General features: G+C 42.9%; 1 protein-coding gene across 1 annotated transcript in view; it reads left to right on the top strand.

Annotated features, from left to right (window-relative positions):
• The window catches only part of FA2H (fatty acid 2-hydroxylase), a 187,958-nt gene that overhangs the window by 129,107 nt on the left and 36,704 nt on the right, over positions 1 to 22,147 (top strand). Inside the window, exon 2 of the mRNA XM_033940419.1 lies at positions 5,358 to 5,450. Within this exon, the coding sequence (XP_033796310.1) occupies positions 5,358 to 5,450 (93 nt within the window). The remainder of the gene's footprint in view (positions 1 to 5,357; positions 5,451 to 22,147) is intronic.

Below are 22,147 nucleotides of genomic sequence, written 5' to 3'. Positions count from 1 at the left end.
TGAACATCACCATCTCCACAGAGTTTTTAGTTTTCGCTGGATTTGCATTGTCTGTGGGATTAAGGGTCAATCTTTTGTTTGTTTTCCTGTATATGTACCTACTATCATAAGGTCGTGTAAGCAGCAGAGTAGGGAGCTAGGTCTGCAGTCTCTAGCTCAGGTGAGTCTATGGAAGTTTGAGGCCCATGGAAGTAGGTTAGCAGAGAGGTAGCACATTGATACGCAAGGATTGGGGGAGGGGGTCTAGGAGACAAGGAAAGGAGCGACGGAGCAAGATGGGGGATTGAGAAAACTGTACATTTTTTTAGGTGTGAGTTGGAGGATATCTCTCAACCCCACTTTCTCAAAGATGATTGTTCTAGTCTGGACTCTGGTTTCATGGCTATTGGTATGAAAGGCTACCCCAGAGTAAGGTGCACAGTAGAATAACTATGCCCCATTTGATTATAACACTGTGCATTTAAAATATGTCATGGCAATCATGCAAAAACTTATCCCCTATGCTAGTGTCTTTTTAGTCAGATAGATTTTCAATTGGGCACCTAACTGGCAGTGAATATGCAGCCTGCAGAAACTCAAACTATTCTCATTCATAAGGTGTTTAAATTATACCCATAAAAGCAAATATTGATCTTACATGTGCTGATCAAATATTTGTATAAAGTGTGTAACATGTCTATTATATGCCTACATTTTTTAAAAATGAATGTTTGTTTGTCTTAGGCACCTGGTATAGAAAGCTTGGGCAGGCTAAGCTTCCCCAGCCCCACCTTGACCTGCCCCACCTTCTTTCTCCTGTTGCTGTTATCACTTTTTTATCAAGACCCAGCAACAGCAAAACAGAAAACAGCCATGGAGATGCAATATCTCTGCACATAACTCCCGCTCCCTGCAACATCGACTTCCTGTTTCAAAGAGGGTGGGACCAGCACAGGTAGTACATAAGAACATAAGTAGTCGCCTCCGCCGGGGCAGACCAGAGGTCCATCCCGCCCAGTGGTCCGCTCACGCGGCGGCCCATCAGGCATATTGCCTGAGCAGCGGTCCCTGACTAATTTTATACCTACCTCTACACTTATCTCTAAACCTTCCACTGCTCTTATCTACACGTTACTTCACAATATATCTGGTCCTGGATTTTGGATTTGGATCATGCTTTTTTTCTCCAGTAGTAGCACGGGGCAAGTTACATTCAGATACAATAGGTGTGTTTCTGTCCCTGGAGGGCTTAAAATCTACATTTGTACATAAGGCAATGGAGGTTTAAGTAGGGTTACCATATGTCTGGATTTCCCCAGATATGTCCACAGACATTTGAGCCCAGAGAGCAGAGGGGTACTCTAAGGGTTACTGCAGTTAATTCCACATTAAAAGTTCCAAGTATAGATGTCACCATATCATGCTTATACAGTACTCCCCTGAAATTTGTGGGGGTTCCGTTCCAGGAACTCCTGCGAACTTCGAAAAACTGCAAATGCAGTTTTTCGCCTGTCAAAAGGCAAGGGAGGCAGGAGAGGGCAGCTGGAGCGCCAGCAGGTGAAGAAAATCACTCGCAGTCTGCTCTGACCGCCTCTTCCTGTAGTAAAGTCGGGCTACACCAATCAGAAGCTGGATGTCAGACCGCGAATGAGCGAGTCTGCGATTCGCAAACCATGAATGAGCGAGGGAACGCTGTATTGTATGGTGAGTCCTCCAAAACCTACTGTACCTATATTAAGATGCAGGCATTAGGGCTATTGTGGTGTACAGATGGGTACAGTAAGTTTTGTTTGGGTTTTGGAGGACTCACTATACAATGTAAGCAGTTTATAGTGACATGTGTGCCTGGGGCTTTACCCCTCTGCTGCGCTCAGCTCTCTGTGAAAAGTTTGCTAAGAATGCTGGTTGCTCTGAGATCTAAAAAACATTTATGTTTTTCATGTGGATGTGTTTATATTTGAGAATGGCCAAAAAAGATAGACATACTAAGGACCAAAACATCTACATAGGTCATTTAAAAATAGGTCATTAAAAAATAAATAAATAAATAAATAAACTTCTTGCTGTTTTGAGAATGGACATTTTTTTCTACTGAATTTCTGGATGTCTTTCCCAAAATGTTCAAACTCAGTCAGGCGTCCTATCAAAAATGCCTCTCCACCTTGTTTAATTTGTTTGTTTGATTTTTTATTTTTATTTTTTTTTTTTGGGGGGGGGGGTTTAAACCAAACTTTTCAAACCACTCTCATGCATATACTATTCTATTTAATATGTTGTATTATATTGGTGTGCATTATTTAGAATTTTTTGGAATGCATTCAGTATTTCAGTGTATGTAATGGTGGATCTTCCTCTACTGCTATCCCACTGTCAAATGGTGTACCTCAAGGCTCTGTCTTGGGCCCTCTTCTTTTCTTCATATATACCCACTCCCTCGGTACACTGATCTCCCATTTTTTTCAGTATCAATTCTGTTGATGACTCCCAGATCTACCTCTTCACACTAGATAGCTGTACAAGTAAAGGAATCCAGGCCCGAGTCTGAGCCTGCCTGCTTGACATTGCCGCCTGAATGTCTCACTGCTATCTAAAACTGAATATGGCTAAAACCAAGCTCCTTATCTATCTGCCTAAACCTACCTCCCCCTCCCTCCATTCTCCATTTATGTGGACAACACTCTCCTCCTTCCTATCTTGTCAGCTCATAACCTCGGGGTCATCTATGACTCCTCTCTCTCCTTCTCCGCTCAGATCCAACAAACCACAAAAGCCAATATTACCAAAATCCTACCTCTTCAAGCACACTACCAAAACCATTATCCACACTCTCATCACCCCTTGCTTAGACTGCAACTTGTTTCTCTGAAGTCGTTCACTCAACCATCTTTCTCCAATCCGTTCAAAATTCTTCTGCACAACATATATTCCGCCAGAGCAGCTATACTCACATTACTTCTCTCCTCGTCACTTCATTGGCTCCCTATCCATTTCTGAGTACAGTTCAGACTCTTCTTACTGACTTTCAAGTGCATTCACTCTGCAGCCCCTCAATATCTCTCCTCAGTTATCTCCCCTTATGCTCCTTCATTCCGTTAACTTCATTCATCAGGTAAGTCCCTCTTATCCGTACCCTTCTCCTCCACTGCCAACTTAAAACTCTGCCCCTTCTATCTTGTTGCGCCATATGCCTGGAACATACTGCCTGAGTCAGTACGTCAAGTTCCATCTCTAGAAGTATTCAAATCCAAGCTAAAAGCCCATTTTTTCAAGGCTGCTTTCAACTCCCACTCACTGTAAGATACCTATGTCCAGCCTATCATTTTCTCTGCGAGAAACTCCCCAACCCCTGTCTGTCCTGTCTGTCTGTCCAAATTAGATTGTAAGCTCTTCTGAGCAGGGACCGTCTATTGCATGTTAAATGTACAGTGCTGCATACGCATTTCAGTGCTCTAGAAATGATAAATAGTAGTAGTAATAGTTAATGCCATCAATAATAGAGGTGCTATGGGAGGCAGCTGATACATGGTGACAGGGTTTTTCCCTGCTATGATCAAAAGTGCCCCTTCTGTCTCTCCCTTTACCGCTGGCATAAGTGTTGCCCTTCCACTTAAGATTTTAACTTTTAGCAGCACCCAGCTTAGCCTCCCCCACCAAACAGTTGAGTTACCAACTTCCTATGAATATTTGTGGTTACCAAACAGACCTCAGTCTGCAGCTCCCTCCCCACTTATTCTGCCAGCATGAATCTATTCTGCAGATTTGGATCTGGCTTCTGTTAGAGAGATTTCCCTATCAGAGCTGGCTTTTGGGGTGGGCTTCAGTTAGGGTGACCAGATTTTGCTTTATTAAAATCCGGACCCCCTAGACCCGCCCCTGCCCCATTACGCCCCAGACCTGACCCCAATCCTGCTCTTGCCCCACCCCAGTCCCGCCCCCTGCTGTCTGCTCTTGTTGGGCAGGAGGGCATCCACATATACGATGCGATGACATAGTGCCGGTTTTGAAAAGCTGTCCAAACCCACAGACATGTGCTGCAGGTAGACCCCTCTCCATTACAGAGGGTACTGCCATTTATACGAGTTGTAAAGAAAGCAGCACTGGTGCTAAAGCTGTTTCTAAAAGCAACACTGTGCTCCTAGAATGGCAGCCTGTGATCAGGTACCTCTGCTGAAGGCAACTAACCCAAAGCATAATTACATGTAAACTTTATGGGGCCAAGTAGATTGCCCAAAGAAGAAGCTTCTCCAGAGTTGGCCTGCAGTAGCCTTCATGAGTAGCTTTCATGGAGTGGAGGAATAGCCTAATGGTTAATGCAGTGGGCTGAGAAGCTGAGGAACTACTGTAGGTTTGGTTCTGACTGCTATTCCTTGTGACCCTGGGCAAGTCACTTAACATAAGACCATAAGAATTGCTGCTGCTGGGTCAGACCAGTGGTCCATCGTGCCCAGCAGTCCGCTCATGCGGCGGCCCTCTGGTCAAATACCAGCGCCCTGAGACTAGCCCTACCTGCGTACATTCCAGTCAGCAGGAACTTGTCGAACTTGGCTTTAAATCCCTGGAGGGTGTTTTCCCCTATGACAGACTCCGGAAGAGAGTTCCAGTTTTCCACCACTCTCTGGGTGAAGAAGAATTTCCTTACGTTCGTACGGAATCTATCCCCTTTCAATTTTAGAGTGCCCTCTCGTTCTCCCTACCTTGGAGAGGGTGAACAACCTGTCCTTTTCCACCAAGTCTATTCCCTTCAGTACCTTGAAAGATTCAATCATGCCACCTCTCAATCTCCTCTGTTCGAGGGAGAAGAGGCCGAGTTTCTCTAATCTTTCGCTGTACCCTCCAATGCCCCCTATACAGGCTTAGCTTGTAAATCCTCCATGGACAGGAAAATACCTAACATACCTAAATGTTATTTGGCTTTGGCTGATGAGAAAGGCCTGAGCTAAATTCAAATCCCTTTAGGACACCGTAAGAGTCCCCATTTGGTGGGAGGGCACTGCTGGAGTTTAAATGCCAGCAGTAGCATTCAGAACCTGTAGAATATACTTATAGATTGTAGGTAAACTAGTCCAGTACTTCTGAGCTTTTCTAGGAAGTGGAAGCATTGATTGCCAGCTTGTACAGCTTGTATCATTCTGAGGAAGTAATGGCAGTATGTTGTACTATGCAAGAACCCTTTCAGGTACGTTTAAATTAGTGTATATTGCAGGTTTTGAAAATCCAGAACAGAAAGAGGAAGAAAGTAATTTGAGTATCACGCAAATTTTACATCCCCATACGTTGAACTGGCACAGCTGTTCTTGCAACTTCTAGGGTACAAGAGATTTAGAGATAATTGCAAGTGCACCCACATTAAACTCCCTGCCTTATTCTTCTCTTTTCAGGTGGCTGGAGAGAGATGTCATCCTGCAACTGCTGTGTCCCCAGCCACCAGTTTTAAAATGGACCCTCGGTGTAAAACTGTGGATCCTGATAAGGTAAGCCATCGCCCAGCTGCTACACTGCTACTCTTGAAGCATCACGGATGGAATTTTAGTTTCCTGACCAAGTAAGAGGGCTGCTGTGTTGGGTTATTGTAGATGCAGTGGGCAGGGATGAGGAAATCTGACAGACCAAGGGGCTCATTAAAAAACAAACAAACATCCAAAAGATGGTATAAACTGGCACTGTGATGTTTTAACTGCCAAAACGTCCAAGTGACAATTTTTGAAACTGACTCTTTAGACGACTTGCAGATCATTTTCCCTCCAGTATGTCTAAATCATACAGCGGTGTGTTAGAGGGGAGTTTTGGGCAGGATTAGGGCAGCCTTAGGACTTGAATGTCTTACAGGCTAATTAAACTTTTTGAACAGTCCAGGGTGTCATTTAGATGTTCAGATTTAGACCTGTTTTAAAAGCAAGTAAGGGCCAAAAATGTACCCAAACTGACCACTCTCTCAGTGGTCGCTGACCCGTCCCCACCCCCAGAGATATGAAACAGTACATATTGGCATCTATGACAGCTGCAAATATTATGGGAAATCCTAGTAGAGCATCAAGCAGGTGACTAGAGTAGCCTGGTGGACAATATAATGAACCACAGAAAAGGGGATCCAGGTCCATATCCCATCCTACCCACTATATTTATGGTGGAAAGTGTAAGCCCACCAAAATCTACCCAAAACCTACTGTACTGCCATATAAGTGACACCTGCAGCCATAAGGGCTTTAGGGGTGGTAGATAGGTGGATATACTAGTTTTGGGAGGAATTTTGGAGGGCTAATCATACACTATAAGGGGGCTATGGTGAAATGTGTACCTGCCACACTTTATGTGAAGTTCACAGCATGCCCTCTAAGGTTCTCTTCTGCTCTGTTGGCATGTCTGTGTGGCTAGTCCATTAAAATGTTGGCCCCTCTCTTGTCCAAATGAGCTTATTTTGGATGGTTTGATTTTCCAAAATGGCAAAAAAAGATATACATCCTAAGGCCAGAAGGTCTAGACAAATCATTTTTGAAAAAAAAAAAAAGATAGACATCCTGCAGTTTAAAAAATGGCCGTTTGGACGTCCTTGCAGAAACATCCAAAGTCAGACTTAGACATCCTATCAAAAATGCCCCTCCGTGGCTTTAGCAGAAATAGAGTGATATGCTAATATCAGAACTGGGAAAGTTTTTAAGAGGAATTATCCTACTAAAAAACAAAAACCATTTTATGGAATCGGGGCGTTTGGGAAACAATGAAGATCCTCTGTGAGGAAAGAGGACTGAATAAGACTGAGATTGAGGGAGGAAGAAGCTGAAGATTATTCCATATGACTGACTTATATTAATGTTGTTTTATACTTTTGATGATATTGTTGCATTACACCCTCCTGCACATATGGAAGAAAATCTAAATATTGCCAAGTCCATTCACATATGTAAATCCTATTTGTCACACCAGTAGCTGGCTGTGTGATGAGAGCATCAGAGACACTATTTCATTATTATAGCTTATGCCTACTTTTTTTTCTCACCACCTTATCCTTCGTGGCTTCCTACACACCCTCTTTCCTCCTACCCCTGCTCAAGCTTCATGCCTACATTTTAATATGCAGATATCCATGCTCAGCTGACTGCGCACCAGTGCGCTCATATGCTATAAACATGCAAGCCACTGTGAAGCAATTCTATAATGTTTGTTTATTGAATTTGATATACCATGGGGCTCATAATCAAAACTTAAACACATCTAAAAACCCACCCAAGTCAGCACTTGGACGACCTAAAAGACAGCATATCCAAGTGCCGATAATCAAACCTATTTTTTAGACATATCTAGGGACGTTTTAGGCCTCTGAATGCCCCTGTGTGCCCAGAGCTGAAAGGGGCATATTTGGAGGAGTGGTTGGGGCGGGATGTGGCCGACATAGACTTAGTCGTCCTGTAAGGATAATCGAATGTTAGACAATGTAAAAACAGGTATAAGTGCCCTAAAAGTATCCAAAGTGACCAGATAACCACTGCAGAGACAAAGTAAAGACCCCAACACACTCCCCCCCAGAGTTCATTGACCCCCCTCACACACCCACAAAGATCGGAATAAAAACTTACATACCTGTCTCCAGAACATCAGCCACTAGTATAGGAAAGCCTAGTAGAGCTGCACACAGGTCTCTTAAATAGCCTGGGGGGTGAGCTAGTGAACCATAGAGAGGAGGACCCAGGCCCATAAGCTACTCTAACCACTACATATGGGTGGAACGTGTGTCCACCAAAACCCCCCAAAATCCTACTGTACTGCCATATAGGTGGCACTTGCAGCCATAAGGGCTACTGGGGTTATAGACAGGTGGGTATAGTGGGTTTGGGGGGCTCACCATAACCTATAAGGGAGTTTGGTGAGATGTTTATGTGGCACCCTTTTTGTGAAGTTCACAGCAGTGCCCTGTAAGGTACCCCACTGTTCTGTTGTCATGTCTGGGTGGCCAGTCCATCACAATGCTGGCCCCTCCCATATCCAAAAGATCTTGTTCTGGGTGTTTGGGACTTGGATGAAATTTTGGTCGAGAATGTGGTATAAAGATAAACAACCTGGTGGTCTGGACAAACAATAGTCTGAACATCCAAATAAACGATTAAAAAATATTTTAGACGTATTTTTCAAGAATGGACATTTTCCCGCTGCTGACTGAGTGTCTAGTGCCATACGTCCGAATTTGATTATGCCCTTCTACATGTCTAAAGAAACAATCAAGGTGGCTTACAAATAAATAAAATGCACATAGAAAAGAGGAAAAACTACAAATTTTGTAAAAAAGGAGAGAAGGCAGGAAAGGAGAAAAAAACCTAGGGTGCATATTCTGTAAAAGAAAGTAGATGCCCACTTTTCTTTTATAGTGTACAGTGTTCCCCCGCGAATTTGCAGTTTGCGAATCGCGGACTCACTCATTCGCAGTCTGCTCCAACCGCCTTTTCCTTTAGTAAAGTCGGGGTCCACCAATCAGGAGCTGCGAGTCAAAGCAGCTCCTGATTGGTGTAACTCGACTTTACTACAGGAAGAGGCGGTAGGAGCAGACTGCGAGTGATTTTCTTCACCCGCCGACACTCCAGCTGCCCTCTCCTGCCTCCCCTGCCTTTTGACAGGCAAAAATCCGCAAATTTGCAGGGATTCCTGGAACGGAACTCCTGCAAATTTCGGGGGAGTACTGTACAAGCATAACAGGTGAGAAGCAGAAAAGTTTGGAGGGCTGGAAAGTGGCAAAGAAGAACTGCAGACTCCACTCTGCGTAGCAATGAGAAGCAGAAAAGGTTGGAGGCAGTGGCATAGTAAGTGGGAGGGGCAGACCTCCCCCGGGCACTGTCGTGGTAGGGGCACTGGCACCTCGCCTCCTCTCTGTCCCCACCCCGTACCTCTGTGGGATTTCTATATTTTGCTGTGTACAACATTAGACTACCAAGAAATGTAAGGTAGTTCGGTAGAGAGGGTACTGCTCTTTTCTTTCTTGTACTGTGTTTGAAAAAATGGAGTTTTGGATCTTTCACAATAGCTTATATGGAAAATAGTATCCCAAATGAATGCTTTTGATATAAACTTTTTAGCAGGAATTTAAATTTCGGAAGATAAGCACTTTAGGAATTAGTCTTTATGGTGTTATGACATTCAAGTGTGGTGTAAAGTACTTTAGAGAGTTGTATGGGAACAGAAATTTCACTCATTCCTGCCCATCTCTAGTAGAATCTAATCCATGCCCATCCCCACAATTAATCTTCTCCATTCCCACTCATACCTGCAGAAAACCGAAATTTGACACAAGCCAGAAGTATTCAATTTCTCGGACATGACACACACTGAAACCAATGCGGGTATATGCTTTTCTCCTGATCTCTGTGGAATTCAGGGTGGCAGTGAGAAGCAGAAAAAGTGGGAGGCAGTGGCAGACCTCCCCGGGCACTGTCTTGGTAGGGATACTGGCACCTCTCCTCCTCTTCCCCCACCCCATACCTCTTTGGTTCTTCACTGGCACGAGCAGCATCTCCAACCTGCTGCTCGCACTGGCCTTGGCTCTCCCTCTGAAGTCACTTCCTGGTTGCAGGACCAGGAAGTGACGTGAGAGACAGAGCCGAGGCCAGCACAGGCAGCAGGTTGGAGGCGCTGCTCATGCCGGCAAAGAGCCACAGAGGTATGGGAAGGGAAGGCGCGCTTGGGGCAGGGAAGAAATGGGGGGTGCCACCGCCCCAGGTACCCCCTTCCACTGCTATGCCACTGGTTAGAGAGCTGGAAAGTGGCAAAAAAGAGATGCAGATTCCATTCAGGATGGCAATGAGAAGCAGAAAAGGAAGCATTTATCTCTGTCAATAGCACAGAAGTTTGATCAAGGTGTATCTGTACAACAGCTGACTGAAGAATATGGTGTGAGAACAACAACCATATATGACTTAAAGAAACAGAAAGATACGTTGTTGAAGTTTTACAGTGAGAGTGATGACCAGAAATGAAAGAAAACCAGAAAAACATTGCAGAAGGCACAAAATAAATATTTAGATTGTGTGCTGATTGAGTGGGCTCAGCAAAGAAGGCATGAATGCATGCCATTGACTGGTTTGATGGTAATGAAGCAAACCAAAAAAATATCTTCAAGAACTGAACATTGATGGCGAGTTTGAATATTCAGAAAGTTGGCTGTAGAAATTTAAGAAGCACCATGGTTTTAAATAGCTCAAAATCTGCGGCGAAAAAACTTCTGCTGATTACGAGGCAGCTGATGAATTTGCTAAGAGGATATCTGATGGAAACCTTGGTCCCAAACAAATTTACAATGCTGATGAAACAGCTCTCTACTGGGAGATGGGGGCTTGGATGGGACCAGGAAGTGACATCAGAAAGGAGTCAAGGCCAGTGCAAGCAGAAGGTGGAAGATGCTGTGCATCCCTGCAACCTTTTCAAGAGGTGCGCAGGGGTGGGGGCCCCAGCACCAACCTCCCTCGCTATGCCCTGGGCACCAACCTCCCTTGCTACGCCAATGGAGCTTACACCACTGCTGCTCCTTGTAATCTGGGGCAAATCACTTTGTCCTCAATCTTCTCAGGTACAAACTTAGATTGTAAGCCTTCTGGGAACAGGAAAATACCTTCTATACCACTGTTCACGAACCAACTTGCTCCTGGTCTCAAACTTTAACTGGCCAGGGCACCTGAATCTGCTAGCCAATACTGTGCTCTTATCTATTACAGCCTTGCAGATACCATTCTGAGACTCTATACAGATCTATTCTCTTAATTTAACTAAAGCATAGGTGTTCTCAACTCCCTCTCCAAAGCATGTGTGTCATAATATTTTTTTTAAATCTCAATTTTCTGTAACACATGTGTACTGTTCCTGTAGCTCGTTATTGATCCTGTAGCAGGTTCTTAGCTTCCCCGTAGTATGTATGTTATCGAAAACCCTCTCAATTTTCTATAACTCGTTATTGATCCTGAAATCTACTGTGTACGTATCCTTGTAACTATAAAACTACTAAATAAATAAATATTCCTTATTATAACTCACCTTGAGCTACCACTGAAAAGGCATGAGCTAATTCCAACGTCTCTTATCCTACATTAGATCGTTCATTATCATTTAAAATTCATACAGATCTATTGATCAAGAAATGTTTTATTATTCTTTGAAAGTTGCGCACTGTTAGGAAATATTTTGACTTTGTCTTTTAAAATTTTAGTTCAATCGTCAATTCTTTCAGTATTAGATTTGTTCACATACCCTTCTGTTAAATTATGTTGTTATAAGAGGTTTCTTGAGAGAACTCTCTCTTTTCAGGCTGCTATATTAAATGTTTGGTTTGGAAAAATTATGCTAGGAGCTTCTTCCTATTTCTATTTTAGAAAATTATTGAAGACACAGATATTTGATAAATTTGCATCCTAATGCACTTTATTGTCTTTTAAAATTATGTATTTTTATGCTTTACTATACAATGTATTTCCACTATGAATTGTATTTTTTTGCTGCATGTTCAGCTTTACTTGTTGTGAACCGCCTAGAACCATTCCTGGTCTGGTGGTATATAAAAAATAAATTATTATTATTATTATTATTGCAACATTATTTACTTAGGTTCTTATAAAAAAAACAATCAATCATTCGATTGAGAATAATACAAAATACAGCAGTTCATCTGCTCTTTAATCTTAAAAAACATGATCATATCAGCTTATATTACCAAAAACTTCACTGGTTGCCATTTGAAGCTAAAGTACTATTCAAATTTGGTTGTATTTACTTTAAAATCTTGTTTGGTTTAGCACCATCTTATCTTTCTTTCCATTTTAGATTCTATACTATTAATAAAAACATCCGAAGACCAGGTTGGTTTTCTTTACCCTCAGTAGAAGCATACCACTACAAAAAATTTTGGGATAGGACCTTGGCATTCTAGGCCGGAGTAATGAATTCATGTCTGAATGTCCTTATTTCCCCTTTCCTTACTTATTATCAATTTTGGAAAGATTTTAAAACTTATCTATTTAAAAAATATGAAATACAGAATTGATGTTAATCTTTATTCTAAAAATCCATCTAACTTCCTATTCGATTTTTTGATTATTTGAACTGTCAATTGAATTGCATAATTTTTATTTTTAATAGTTTTATGATGCTGAAAACTTCTTTGCTTAATGTTTTATTATTCTAACTATGTAATTTCTATTCTTAATCATATGCCTTATGACTTTGTATTTTCAAAGCCAAGTGCATTATTATTGTGAACCGCCATGAACTGATGGTTTGACGGTATATAAAAATAAACCATTATTGGCTATAAATGGTCTTTACTGTTATCTTTTCTAATCTATTACACACACACACACACACACAAAAAAACATTTGAGATTTGAAAAACCACCTTCTCAGCTTGACTCCTCTACTTCCTGCCAGGAATACTTACACAGGCATTTTTGGCTGAAAAAAAAAAAAGAATGACGAACCTGGATTTCAGGGCACTTTCAGTCAGCTTTTATTCTGCTCCAACTATCAAAAGAATATAAGAATAGCCTTACTGGGTCAGACCAATGGCCCATCTAGCCCAGTATCCCGTCTTCATAGATGCCAATCCAGGTCACAATTACCTGGCAAAAACCCAAATAATTGCATTCCATGCCACCGATCCAGGGCAAGCAGTGGCTTCTTCCATGTCTGTCTCATCAGCAGTTTATGGACCTTTCCTCCAGGAACTTGTCCAAATCTTTTTTAAAGCAGCTACATTAACCGCTTTACCATTCCAGCAGATTCCAGCAGATTCAGAATGCTGCGGCTAAGCTTATTTCGCAAAAAGTATATTTGATCACGTCTCACCACTTCTGTCCAAGCTTCACTGGCTTCCAATAATCTCCAGGGTCCACTTCAAATGTGCCTGCCTAACATTCAAGATCCTTCACGGCATTCTTCCTCCCGTTATTCCACTATCTTGGAATTCCTCTAATCCCAATTCCACCAGATCCTCCCCAAAATTAAAACTTTCCTTCCCATCTATAAAAGGTATATCCCATGCTGGAAAACTAGGGACATCCCTCCCCTTTAGAATTACCGAGCTCTGGAACAACCTTACATTCCCTCTCCGATATTCGAGTTCCCTCCAACTCTTCCGAAAACATCTGAAAACTTGGCTTTTCTCAAAAATATAACACCTCCCCCCTCTCTGATTCCCTAAAATCCTCTATTCCTCCTTACTCTTAATCCACAACCATCCTTTGGAGTTCCATTCTATCTTAATCCTGTAAACCGTGCCGAGCTCCACGATCGTGGAGAAGATGCGGTATACAAACCTAAGGTTTAGTTTAGTTTAGTTTACCACATCCTCTGGCAACACATTCAAGCTTAACTATTCTCTGAGTGAAAAAATATTTCCTCCTATTGGTTTAAAAGTATTACCCTGTAACTTCAAGAGTTCCCCTAGTCTTTGTAAATCTTGATACAGTAAAAAAAAATAAAAAATAAAATATTGATCCACTTGTACCCACTCAGGATTTTGTAGACTTTGATCATATCTCCCCTCAGCCATCTTTCTAAGATGAAGAGCCATAACCTCTTTAGTCTTTCCTCATACGAGAGGAGTTCCATCCCCTTTATCATCTTGGTCACTCTTCTTTGAACCTTTTCTAGTGCCGCTATATCTTTTTTGAGATAAAAGATAAGAAGACCAGAACAGAACGCAATGCTCAAGGTGAGGAGGCACCATTGAGTGATACAGAGGCATTATAATATTTTTAGTTTTGTTTACCATCTCTTTTCTAATAATTCCTAGCGTCTTGTTTGCTTTCGTGACCGCCGCCACATATTGGGCGAAAGGTTTCAGCGTATTATCCACGATGACACCCAGATCTTTTTCTTGAGTGTTGACCCCCAATGTGGCATCAGGTAACTATGATTTGGGTTTTTCTCTTCCCAAAACGTGTGACTTTCCCTCTCTGCTACTACTCCTAATTTCTATAGCACTGCAAGATGTACGAAGAGCTGTACATTAAAACATTCAAGATACAGTCCCTACTCAGTAGAGCTTACAATTTAATCAAACAGACAAACAAACAAGTAGGGGTTTAGGAGTTTCTCAGGCATAGATACTTTACAAGTAAGTAAGAGTTGGAAGTTAAAAGCAACCTCAAAAAAGTAGGCTTTTAGCCTGGATTTGAATACTGCCAGGGACGAAGTTTGATGTACTGACTCAGGCAGTCTGTTCCAAGCGAATGGTACACCAAGAGAGAATGAACCCAAGGGCTAGATGCACAAATCATGTTTGCTAAGACTATGCGGGTTGTTGTAGGCTAATTTTTTGGACGATTCTTGAAACCGTGACCGATGTTCCAACAAATTTGCATGAAAATGATTTGCACGGAGTAATCCCATCTGATCGGTCACTGTGAGAGCGACTTTGACACATGTGCAGAGCCGGTTTGGGGAAGCCCAAACAGCTGAGTGGCAGGGGAAGCCCCAAGCAGCCTCCTGCCACTCAACTGGGGCTTTTTCCTTTTTTTTTTTTAATGTCACAGATGATGTACATGTGTTACACACGCAGAATATCTGCCCCATTTAAAAAAAAGTGAGCCCCCCCCATAACCCCTGGAACCAAAATAGAGGCAGAAAGGATGCCCACTCCCTCCTGCCACTGTGAATTCCCCCCGCCTACACACACACACCAGTTCTGTGGTTTTGCAGTGGCAGGAGGGAGTGGGCATCTCTCCTACCATTTTTATATTGAAGTGCGGGCAAGAGGGGTGACATTTCACGGCAAGGGGGGTGACATTTCACGGTGGCAGGAGGGAGAGAGCATCCTTTCTGATGATTTTTTGGTTCTGGTGGGGTTATTGTGGGATCATCAGGGGGGGGTCAGCATAACTCTTTTTTCTTTTTAATGGGCCAGATATTATGTGTGTTACACACACACACACACACATCTGTGCCTATAGAAATAAAATGAAAAAAAACAGGCACCCTTGTCAGTTTTTTTGGATCAGTATTACTGCTCTGATTCTGGCGGCCATGACCTCATTTACATTCCAGAATCAGAGTATGTACGACCACATAGAAAACCACCCAATGAGCTGTTTTGAGAACCGAGTCGGCCAATCCCATCGGTCGCTAAACCAGTCAAACTAGTTTAGCGACTATTGATACATAATCGGAGACATTTGTGCATCTAGCCCATAGTCTGGAGTTGGCAGTAGAAGAGAAGGATACAGATGAGTGACTTGCCTGATGAGTTCCTGGAGAGGAGTACAGGGGAGAGAAAAGAGGAGCTGCACAGTGAATGCACTTGTAAGTCAATAAGAGGAGTTTGAACTGTATGTGGAAATGGATAGGGAGCCAATGAAGTGACTTGAGGAGAGGGGTGATGTAAGTAGGGTTACCAGATTTTCGTAAAAGCCCCCAGGCCTGCCCCGTTCCAGCCGGCCATGCCCCATTCTGTCTGAGTCATGCCCCATTCCATCCCAGCCCCACCCCCTCAACCTTTTTGCTTGTTGAGTCGGCATCTGCACATGCACTGGTGTGTCACGATGATGTCATGCACGTGACATCACTGCATTGTATCCATGCATGCACAGATGCCGTCATGTCACTCGTTGCTAGAGGCTTTTCAAACCCGGACAAAGTGCCGCATTTTGAAAAGCCATCTGTGTTTCGCCGGAGCTACATCAGGGATCTTGACAAGACTACCTTAAGAAGGATGTGGCGATACTCGAGAGAGTTCAGAGGAGAGTGACGCGTCTGATAAAGGGGATAGAAAACCTTTCATACGCTGAGAGATTGGAGAAACTGGGTCTCTTTTCCCTGGAGAAGAGAAGACTTAGAGGGGATATGATAGAGACTTGCAAGATCATGAAGGGCATAGAGAGAGTAGAGAGGGACAGATTCTTCAAACTTTTGAATAATAAAAGAACAAGAGGGCATTCAGAAAAATTGAAAGGGGACAGATTCAAAACGAATGCTAGGAAGTTCTTCTTTACCCAGCGTGTGGTGGACACCTGGAATGCACTTCTAGAGAGCGTAATAGGGCAGAGTACGGTACTGGGGTTCAAAAAGGATTGGACAATTTCCTGCTGGAAAAGGGGATAGAGGGGTGTAGATAGAGGATTACTGCACAGGTCCTGGACCTGTTGGGCCGCCGTGTGAGCGGACTGCTGGGCACGATGGACCTCAGGTCTGACCCAGCAGAGGCATTGCTTATGTTCTTATGTTCTTAATCACTAACAGATTCCTGACGCAGCTCCGGCGAAACATGGAAGTTCCCTGTCGGGTCTTGTGCTGACAGCATTTGTTTAGTACAAAGTTGAGCCTTTGATTTTTCCAGGCTTATGGGGATACTGGCAGCAATGGCAGCACTTGACAACTAAATGCTTGTGTTTTTTCTGGCATTTTTTGCTTTTTGACTGCGCACTGATTACTATCTGTGCCCTTGTTGTATATTGAATCTTTTCCCTGCAAATATTGAAATGACTCTTTGCATTACCTGATTGGAAGAAGAAATGGCTGATTGAATATCATTTAAGAAAGTGGAGTTTTTTGAACCCATGAAGCTCATCTGAGGGTTTTTTCTCCACTTTTTTTCTTTTCAATGTATTCATTTCTTTTTTGTTGGATGATTGTGTGTACGATTGGCCTTTTTCTTTATTCTTCCTCCTTTATGCATTGAGTAAACCCTGGCTGTGTAAACGCAGGGGGGCTTCTATATATTAGTGATTATAGAGTATGTATAGTGGACTTTTGTGATTGAACTCTGCCTCCTGTGAATTTTGTAGTGATTTCAATTACACCAACATTGACTGGTTAAATGTTACATCGGGGAGTGCTGGGGAGGTAAAATTCCTAGATGTCATAAACAACTGCTTCTTGGAGCAACTGGTCCAGGAACTGACAAGAGGGGGTGCTATTTTAGATTTGGTCCTTAGTGGAATGCAAGACTTAGTTCAGGAATTAATTGTGTTGGGTCCACTAGGAACAGTGATCATAACATGATCAAATTAGAGCTGATACCAGGAGTAACGTCGCAAAGGAAATCTACTGTAGGGGTGTTTAATTTTCGAAAAGGCGACTAAGATAAAATGAGAAAAATGGTTAAAAAGAAGTTAAAAGGATCAGTTGCAAAGGTTAGGACTGGCATGGATGTTATTCAAAAATGCCGTTGTGGAAGCCCAGACCAGATGTATTCCACGTATCAGCAAAGGTGGAAAGAAGAGGAAATGAGAGCCAGCGTGATTAAAAGATGAAGTGAAAGAGGATATTAGAGCAAAAAAAACATCCTTTAAAGAATGGAAAAAGATCCGAATGAAGAAAATAAGAAGAAACACAAGCACTGGCAAGTTAGATGCAAAGCATTGATAAAAACAGCTAAGAAAGAATATGAAGAGAAACTTGCAAAAGAGGCAAAAATTCATAGCAATTTTTATAGGTGCATCAGAAGTAGAAAACTTGTGATGGAATCTGTGGGACCATTGGATGATCAAGGAGTGAAAGGGTCACACAGGGAGGATAAGGCCATAGCAGAAAGATTGAATGAATTCTTTGCTTCGGTCTGTACGGAAGAAGATATAAGAGATCTACCTGAACTGGAAATGGTTTTCAAGGGTGATGATGCGGAGGAACTGAAAGAAATCTCGGTGAATCTGGAAGATGTATTGAGCCAAATCGACAAGTTAAAAAGTGATAAATTGCCAGGACCAGATGGTATACATCCCAGGGTACTGAAAGAACTCAAAAATGAAATTGCTGACCTGCTGTTAGTGATCTATAACCTGTAGTCTGTAGTACCTGAGGATTGGAGGGTGGCCAATGTTACGTCGATTTTTAAAAAGGGCTCCAGGGAATATTCAGGAAATTACAGACTGGTAAGCCTCACTTCGGTGCCAGGCAAAATGGTAGAAACGATTATAAACAATAAAATTGTGGAACACATAGACAAGCATGATTTAATGAGACGGAGTCAGCATGGGTTCAGATGAGGGAGATCTTGCCTCACAAATTTGCTTAACTTCTTTGAAGGTGTGAATAAACATGTAGATAAACGTGAGCTGGTTGGTATAGTGTATTTAGATTTTCAGAAAGCTTTTGATAAAGTTCCTCACGAGAGGCTCCTGAAAAAATTAAAGCGTCATGGGATAGGTGGCAAAGTTCAGTTGCGGATTAGGAATTGGTTATCGGATAGAAAAATCAGGGTAGAGTTAATAATAGAGTTAAATGGTTATTTTTCTCAATGGAGGAGAATAAACAGTGGAGTGCCGCAGGGGTCTGTATTGAGACCGGTGATATTTTATTTATTTATAAATGATCTGGAAATTGGAACGATGAGTGAGGTGATTAAATTTGCAGTTGACTTTAAACTGTTCAAAGTTGTTAAAACGCATGCGGATTGTGAAAAATTGCAGGCGGATCTTAGGAAATTGGAAGACTGGGCGTCCAAATAGCAGATGAGATTTAATGTGGACATATGCAAAGTGATGCATATTGGGAAGAATAACCTGTTAGGGTCTACCTTGGGGATTGGTGCACAAGAAAAGGATCTGGGTATCATCGTAGACAATACGATGAAAACTTCCGCTCAATGTGTGGGGGCGGCTAAAAAAGATAATAGGATGCTAGGAATTATTAAAAAAGGATGTTTAACAAGACTAAGAATGTTATAATGCCCCTGTATCGCTCCATGGTGCAACCTCATCTGGAGTATTGTGTTCAATTCTGGTTCTTATCTCAAGAAAGATATAGTGGCGCTAGAGAATGTTCAAAGAGCGACTGAGATGGTAAAGGGGATGGAACTCCTCTCGTAAGAGGAAAGACTAAAACAGTTAGGGCTCTTCAGCTTAGAAAAGAGATGGCTGATGAAGATATGATTTAAGTCTACAAAATCCTGAGTGGAGTAGAACGGGTACAAGAGGATAGATTTTTCACTTTGTCAAAAATTACAAAGACTAGGGCAGTGGTTCCCAACCCTGTCCTGGAGGACCATCAGGCCAATCGGGTTTTCAGGCTAGCCCTAATGAATATGCATGGAGCAGATTTGCATGCCTCTCACTTCCATTATATGCAAATCTCTCTCATGCATATTCATTAGGGCTAGCCTGAAAACCCGATTGGCCTGGTGGTCCTCCAGGACAGGGTTGGGAACCACTGGACTAGGGGACACTCAATGAAGTTACAGGGAAATATTTTTAAAACCAATTGGAGGAATTTTTTTTTCGATCAGAGAATAGTTAAGCTCTGGAACGCATTGCCAGAGGATGTGGTAAGAATAGATAGTGTAGCTGGTTTTAAGAAAGGTATGGACAAGTTCCTGGAGGAAAAGTCCGTAGTCTATTATTGAGAAAGACACGGGGGAAGCCACTGCTTGCCCTGTATTGATAGCATGGAATATTGCTACTCCTTGGGTTTTGGCAAGGTACTAGTGACCTGGATTGGCCACCTTGAGAATGGGCTACTGGGCTTGCTGGATCATTGGTCTGACCCAGTAAGGCTATTCTTATGTTCTTACTATATGTAGAAATGTGCTATATGGGGATCCTGCACTGCCCTCTAATGGTTCTGCAAGAGTACTGAAGGTTGGCTTGATTTATCTCTTGATAGTTTCCAGAAAGGAGCGTTCCCTTACACCACTATTAGAATCAGGAGAGGGAAATAGTTCTGGAGGGATCTTATGCGCAGAGTTTTATACCTCTGACAGTTTAGATAAGAACATAAGAATTGCTGCTGCTGGGTTAGACCAGTGGTCTATTGTGCTCAGCAGTCCGCTCCCGCGGTGGCCCTTAGGTCAAAGACCAGTGCCCTAACTGAGTCTAGCCTTACCTGCGTACATTCTGGTTCAGCAGGAACTTGTTTAACTTTGTCTTGAATCCCTGGAGGGTGTTTTCCCCTATAACAGCCTCCGGAAGAGCGTTCCAGGTTTCTACCACTTTCTGGGTGAAGAAGAACTCCCTAACGTTTGTACAGAATCTATCCCCTTTTAACTTTATTCTCTCTACCTGTCTTTATCTACTAATTCTATTCCCTTCATTATCTTGAATGTTTCGATCATATCCCCTCTCAGTCTCCTCTTTTCAAGGGAGAAGAGGCCCAGTTTCTTTACGGCAACTCCTCCAGCCCATTCACCATTTTAGTCACTCTTCTCTGGACCCTTTTGAGTGGTACTTCTTCAGTGCTGGATGCAGTATTCCAGGTGAGGGAGTACCATGGCCTGGTACAGCGGTATGATAAACTTCTCTGATCTGTTTGAGACCCCCTTCTTAATCATTCCTAGCATTCTGCTCGCCCTTTTCGCCACCGCCACCACGTATTGCGCAGATGGCTTCATTGACTTGTCGACCAGTACTCCCAAGTCTCTTTCCTGGGGGGGTCTCTCTGAGTACCACACCGGACATCCTGTATTTGTGTATAAGATTTTTGTTACCGACATGCATCACCTTACACTTATCCACGTTAAACCTCATTTGCCATGTCGCGGCCCATTTCTTGAGCGTGTTTATGTCACGTTACAGGTCTTCGCAATCCTTCTGTGTCTTCACTACTCTGAATAACTTCGTATCGTCTGCAAATTTAATCACTTCGCTTGTCGTACCAATTTCCAGGTTGTTTATAAATATGTTGAAGAGCACGGGTCCAAGCACTGAACCCATTCTCTGTTTCATATCCGCCAACCAGTTTTTAATCCACGTGAGTATTTCACTCTCGATTCCATGGCTCACAATTTTTCAAAGTAGTCGTTCATGCGACTACTTAGCCTCCAGTGACCACAACATGATATGGTTCAACCTCAAGAAAGATTTCACTAGATCAAGCACGGCAACCAGAGTACTCAACTTTCGAGGCGCTGACTTCAAACGCATGGGAGATTTCGTCCATCACACACTACAAATCCAAGCTGTGGCCAATAATGTGGAGGATATGTGGTCAACCTTGAAATCTACCCTACATATAGCAACGAACCGATACATCAAATCAGCAAGCAAACGGCGAAGAAACAATAGACCCCAATGGTTCACCGCAGAGATCTCAGATCTCTGTAAAGAAAATAAATCAGCATTCATTTCTTACAAACATTCAATACATGGCCAAATCTGCAGCGGTGAAAGCGGCAGTCAGAGAGGCCAAGCATCAAGCTGAGGTAAACCTAGCAAGGAACATTAAGAAGAGCGACAAATCCTTCTTCAGGTATATTAGTGACAGAAAAAGAAACACTGATGGGATAGTGCGCCTTAGGAAATCAGATGGGAAATATGTAGAATCAGATTCAGACAAAGCCGAACTACTAAATGAATATTTTTGCTCTGTTTTCACCTGCGAGGCACCGGGGTCAGGTCCACAGTTGCAGGCAAAGCAAAGTTCAGAAGACCTGTTTCGGGATTTTGAGTTTACTTCCGGAGACGTCTACGACGAATTATCAAGACTCAAGGTGAACAAAGCAATGGGGCCGGACAATCTACATCCCAGGGTGCTCAGTGAGCTCAGTGACGTCCTAGCGGAGCCATTATCAATACTCTTCAATCTGTCCCTGAGCACGGGAATAGTGCCCTTGGACTGGAAAACAGCTAACGTCGTTCCTCTGCACAAAAAGGGTTGTAGGACAGAGGCTGCGAATTACAGACGGTGAGTCTCACATCGGTAGTGAGTAAACTCATGGAAACACTCATCAAACGCAAATTAGACATGATACTAGACGAGGAGGAACTACGCAATCCCCACCAACATGGATTCACCAAGGGTAGGTCCTGTCAATCCAATCTCATCAGTTTCTTTGACTGGGTAACAAGGAAACTAGATATGGGAGAATCCCTGGACGTCGTGTACTTGGACTTCAGCAAAGCCTTTGATAGCGTCCCCCACCGCAGGCTATTGGGCAAGATGAAATCAATGGGATTAGGTGAAACACTTACAGCATGGGTCCACGATTGGCTGAGTGGAAGAACTCAGAGGGTGGTGGTTAATGGTACCATCTCTAAAACGTCGGAGGTGACCAGTGGGGTGCCGCAGGGCTCGGTCTTGGGCCCGATCCTTTTCAACATATTCGTAAGAGACATGACTCAGGGGCTTCAAGGTAAAATAGCATTATTCGCCGATGATGCCAAACTATGTAACATTGTGGGTAACGGCAGTCTGTCCGACAGCATGACGTAAGACCTGGTTTTATTGGAACTTTAGTCCTCGACCTGGCAGCTTAGCTTCAATGCTAACAAAT

This window comes from Geotrypetes seraphini, chromosome 4, assembly GCF_902459505.1.
Source record: "Geotrypetes seraphini chromosome 4, aGeoSer1.1, whole genome shotgun sequence".
NCBI classification, from domain to species: Eukaryota; Metazoa; Chordata; class Amphibia; order Gymnophiona; family Dermophiidae; genus Geotrypetes; species Geotrypetes seraphini.
The sequence above is the reverse complement of the archived record's forward strand: the minus strand, read 5'-3'. Positions and strand labels throughout refer to the sequence as shown.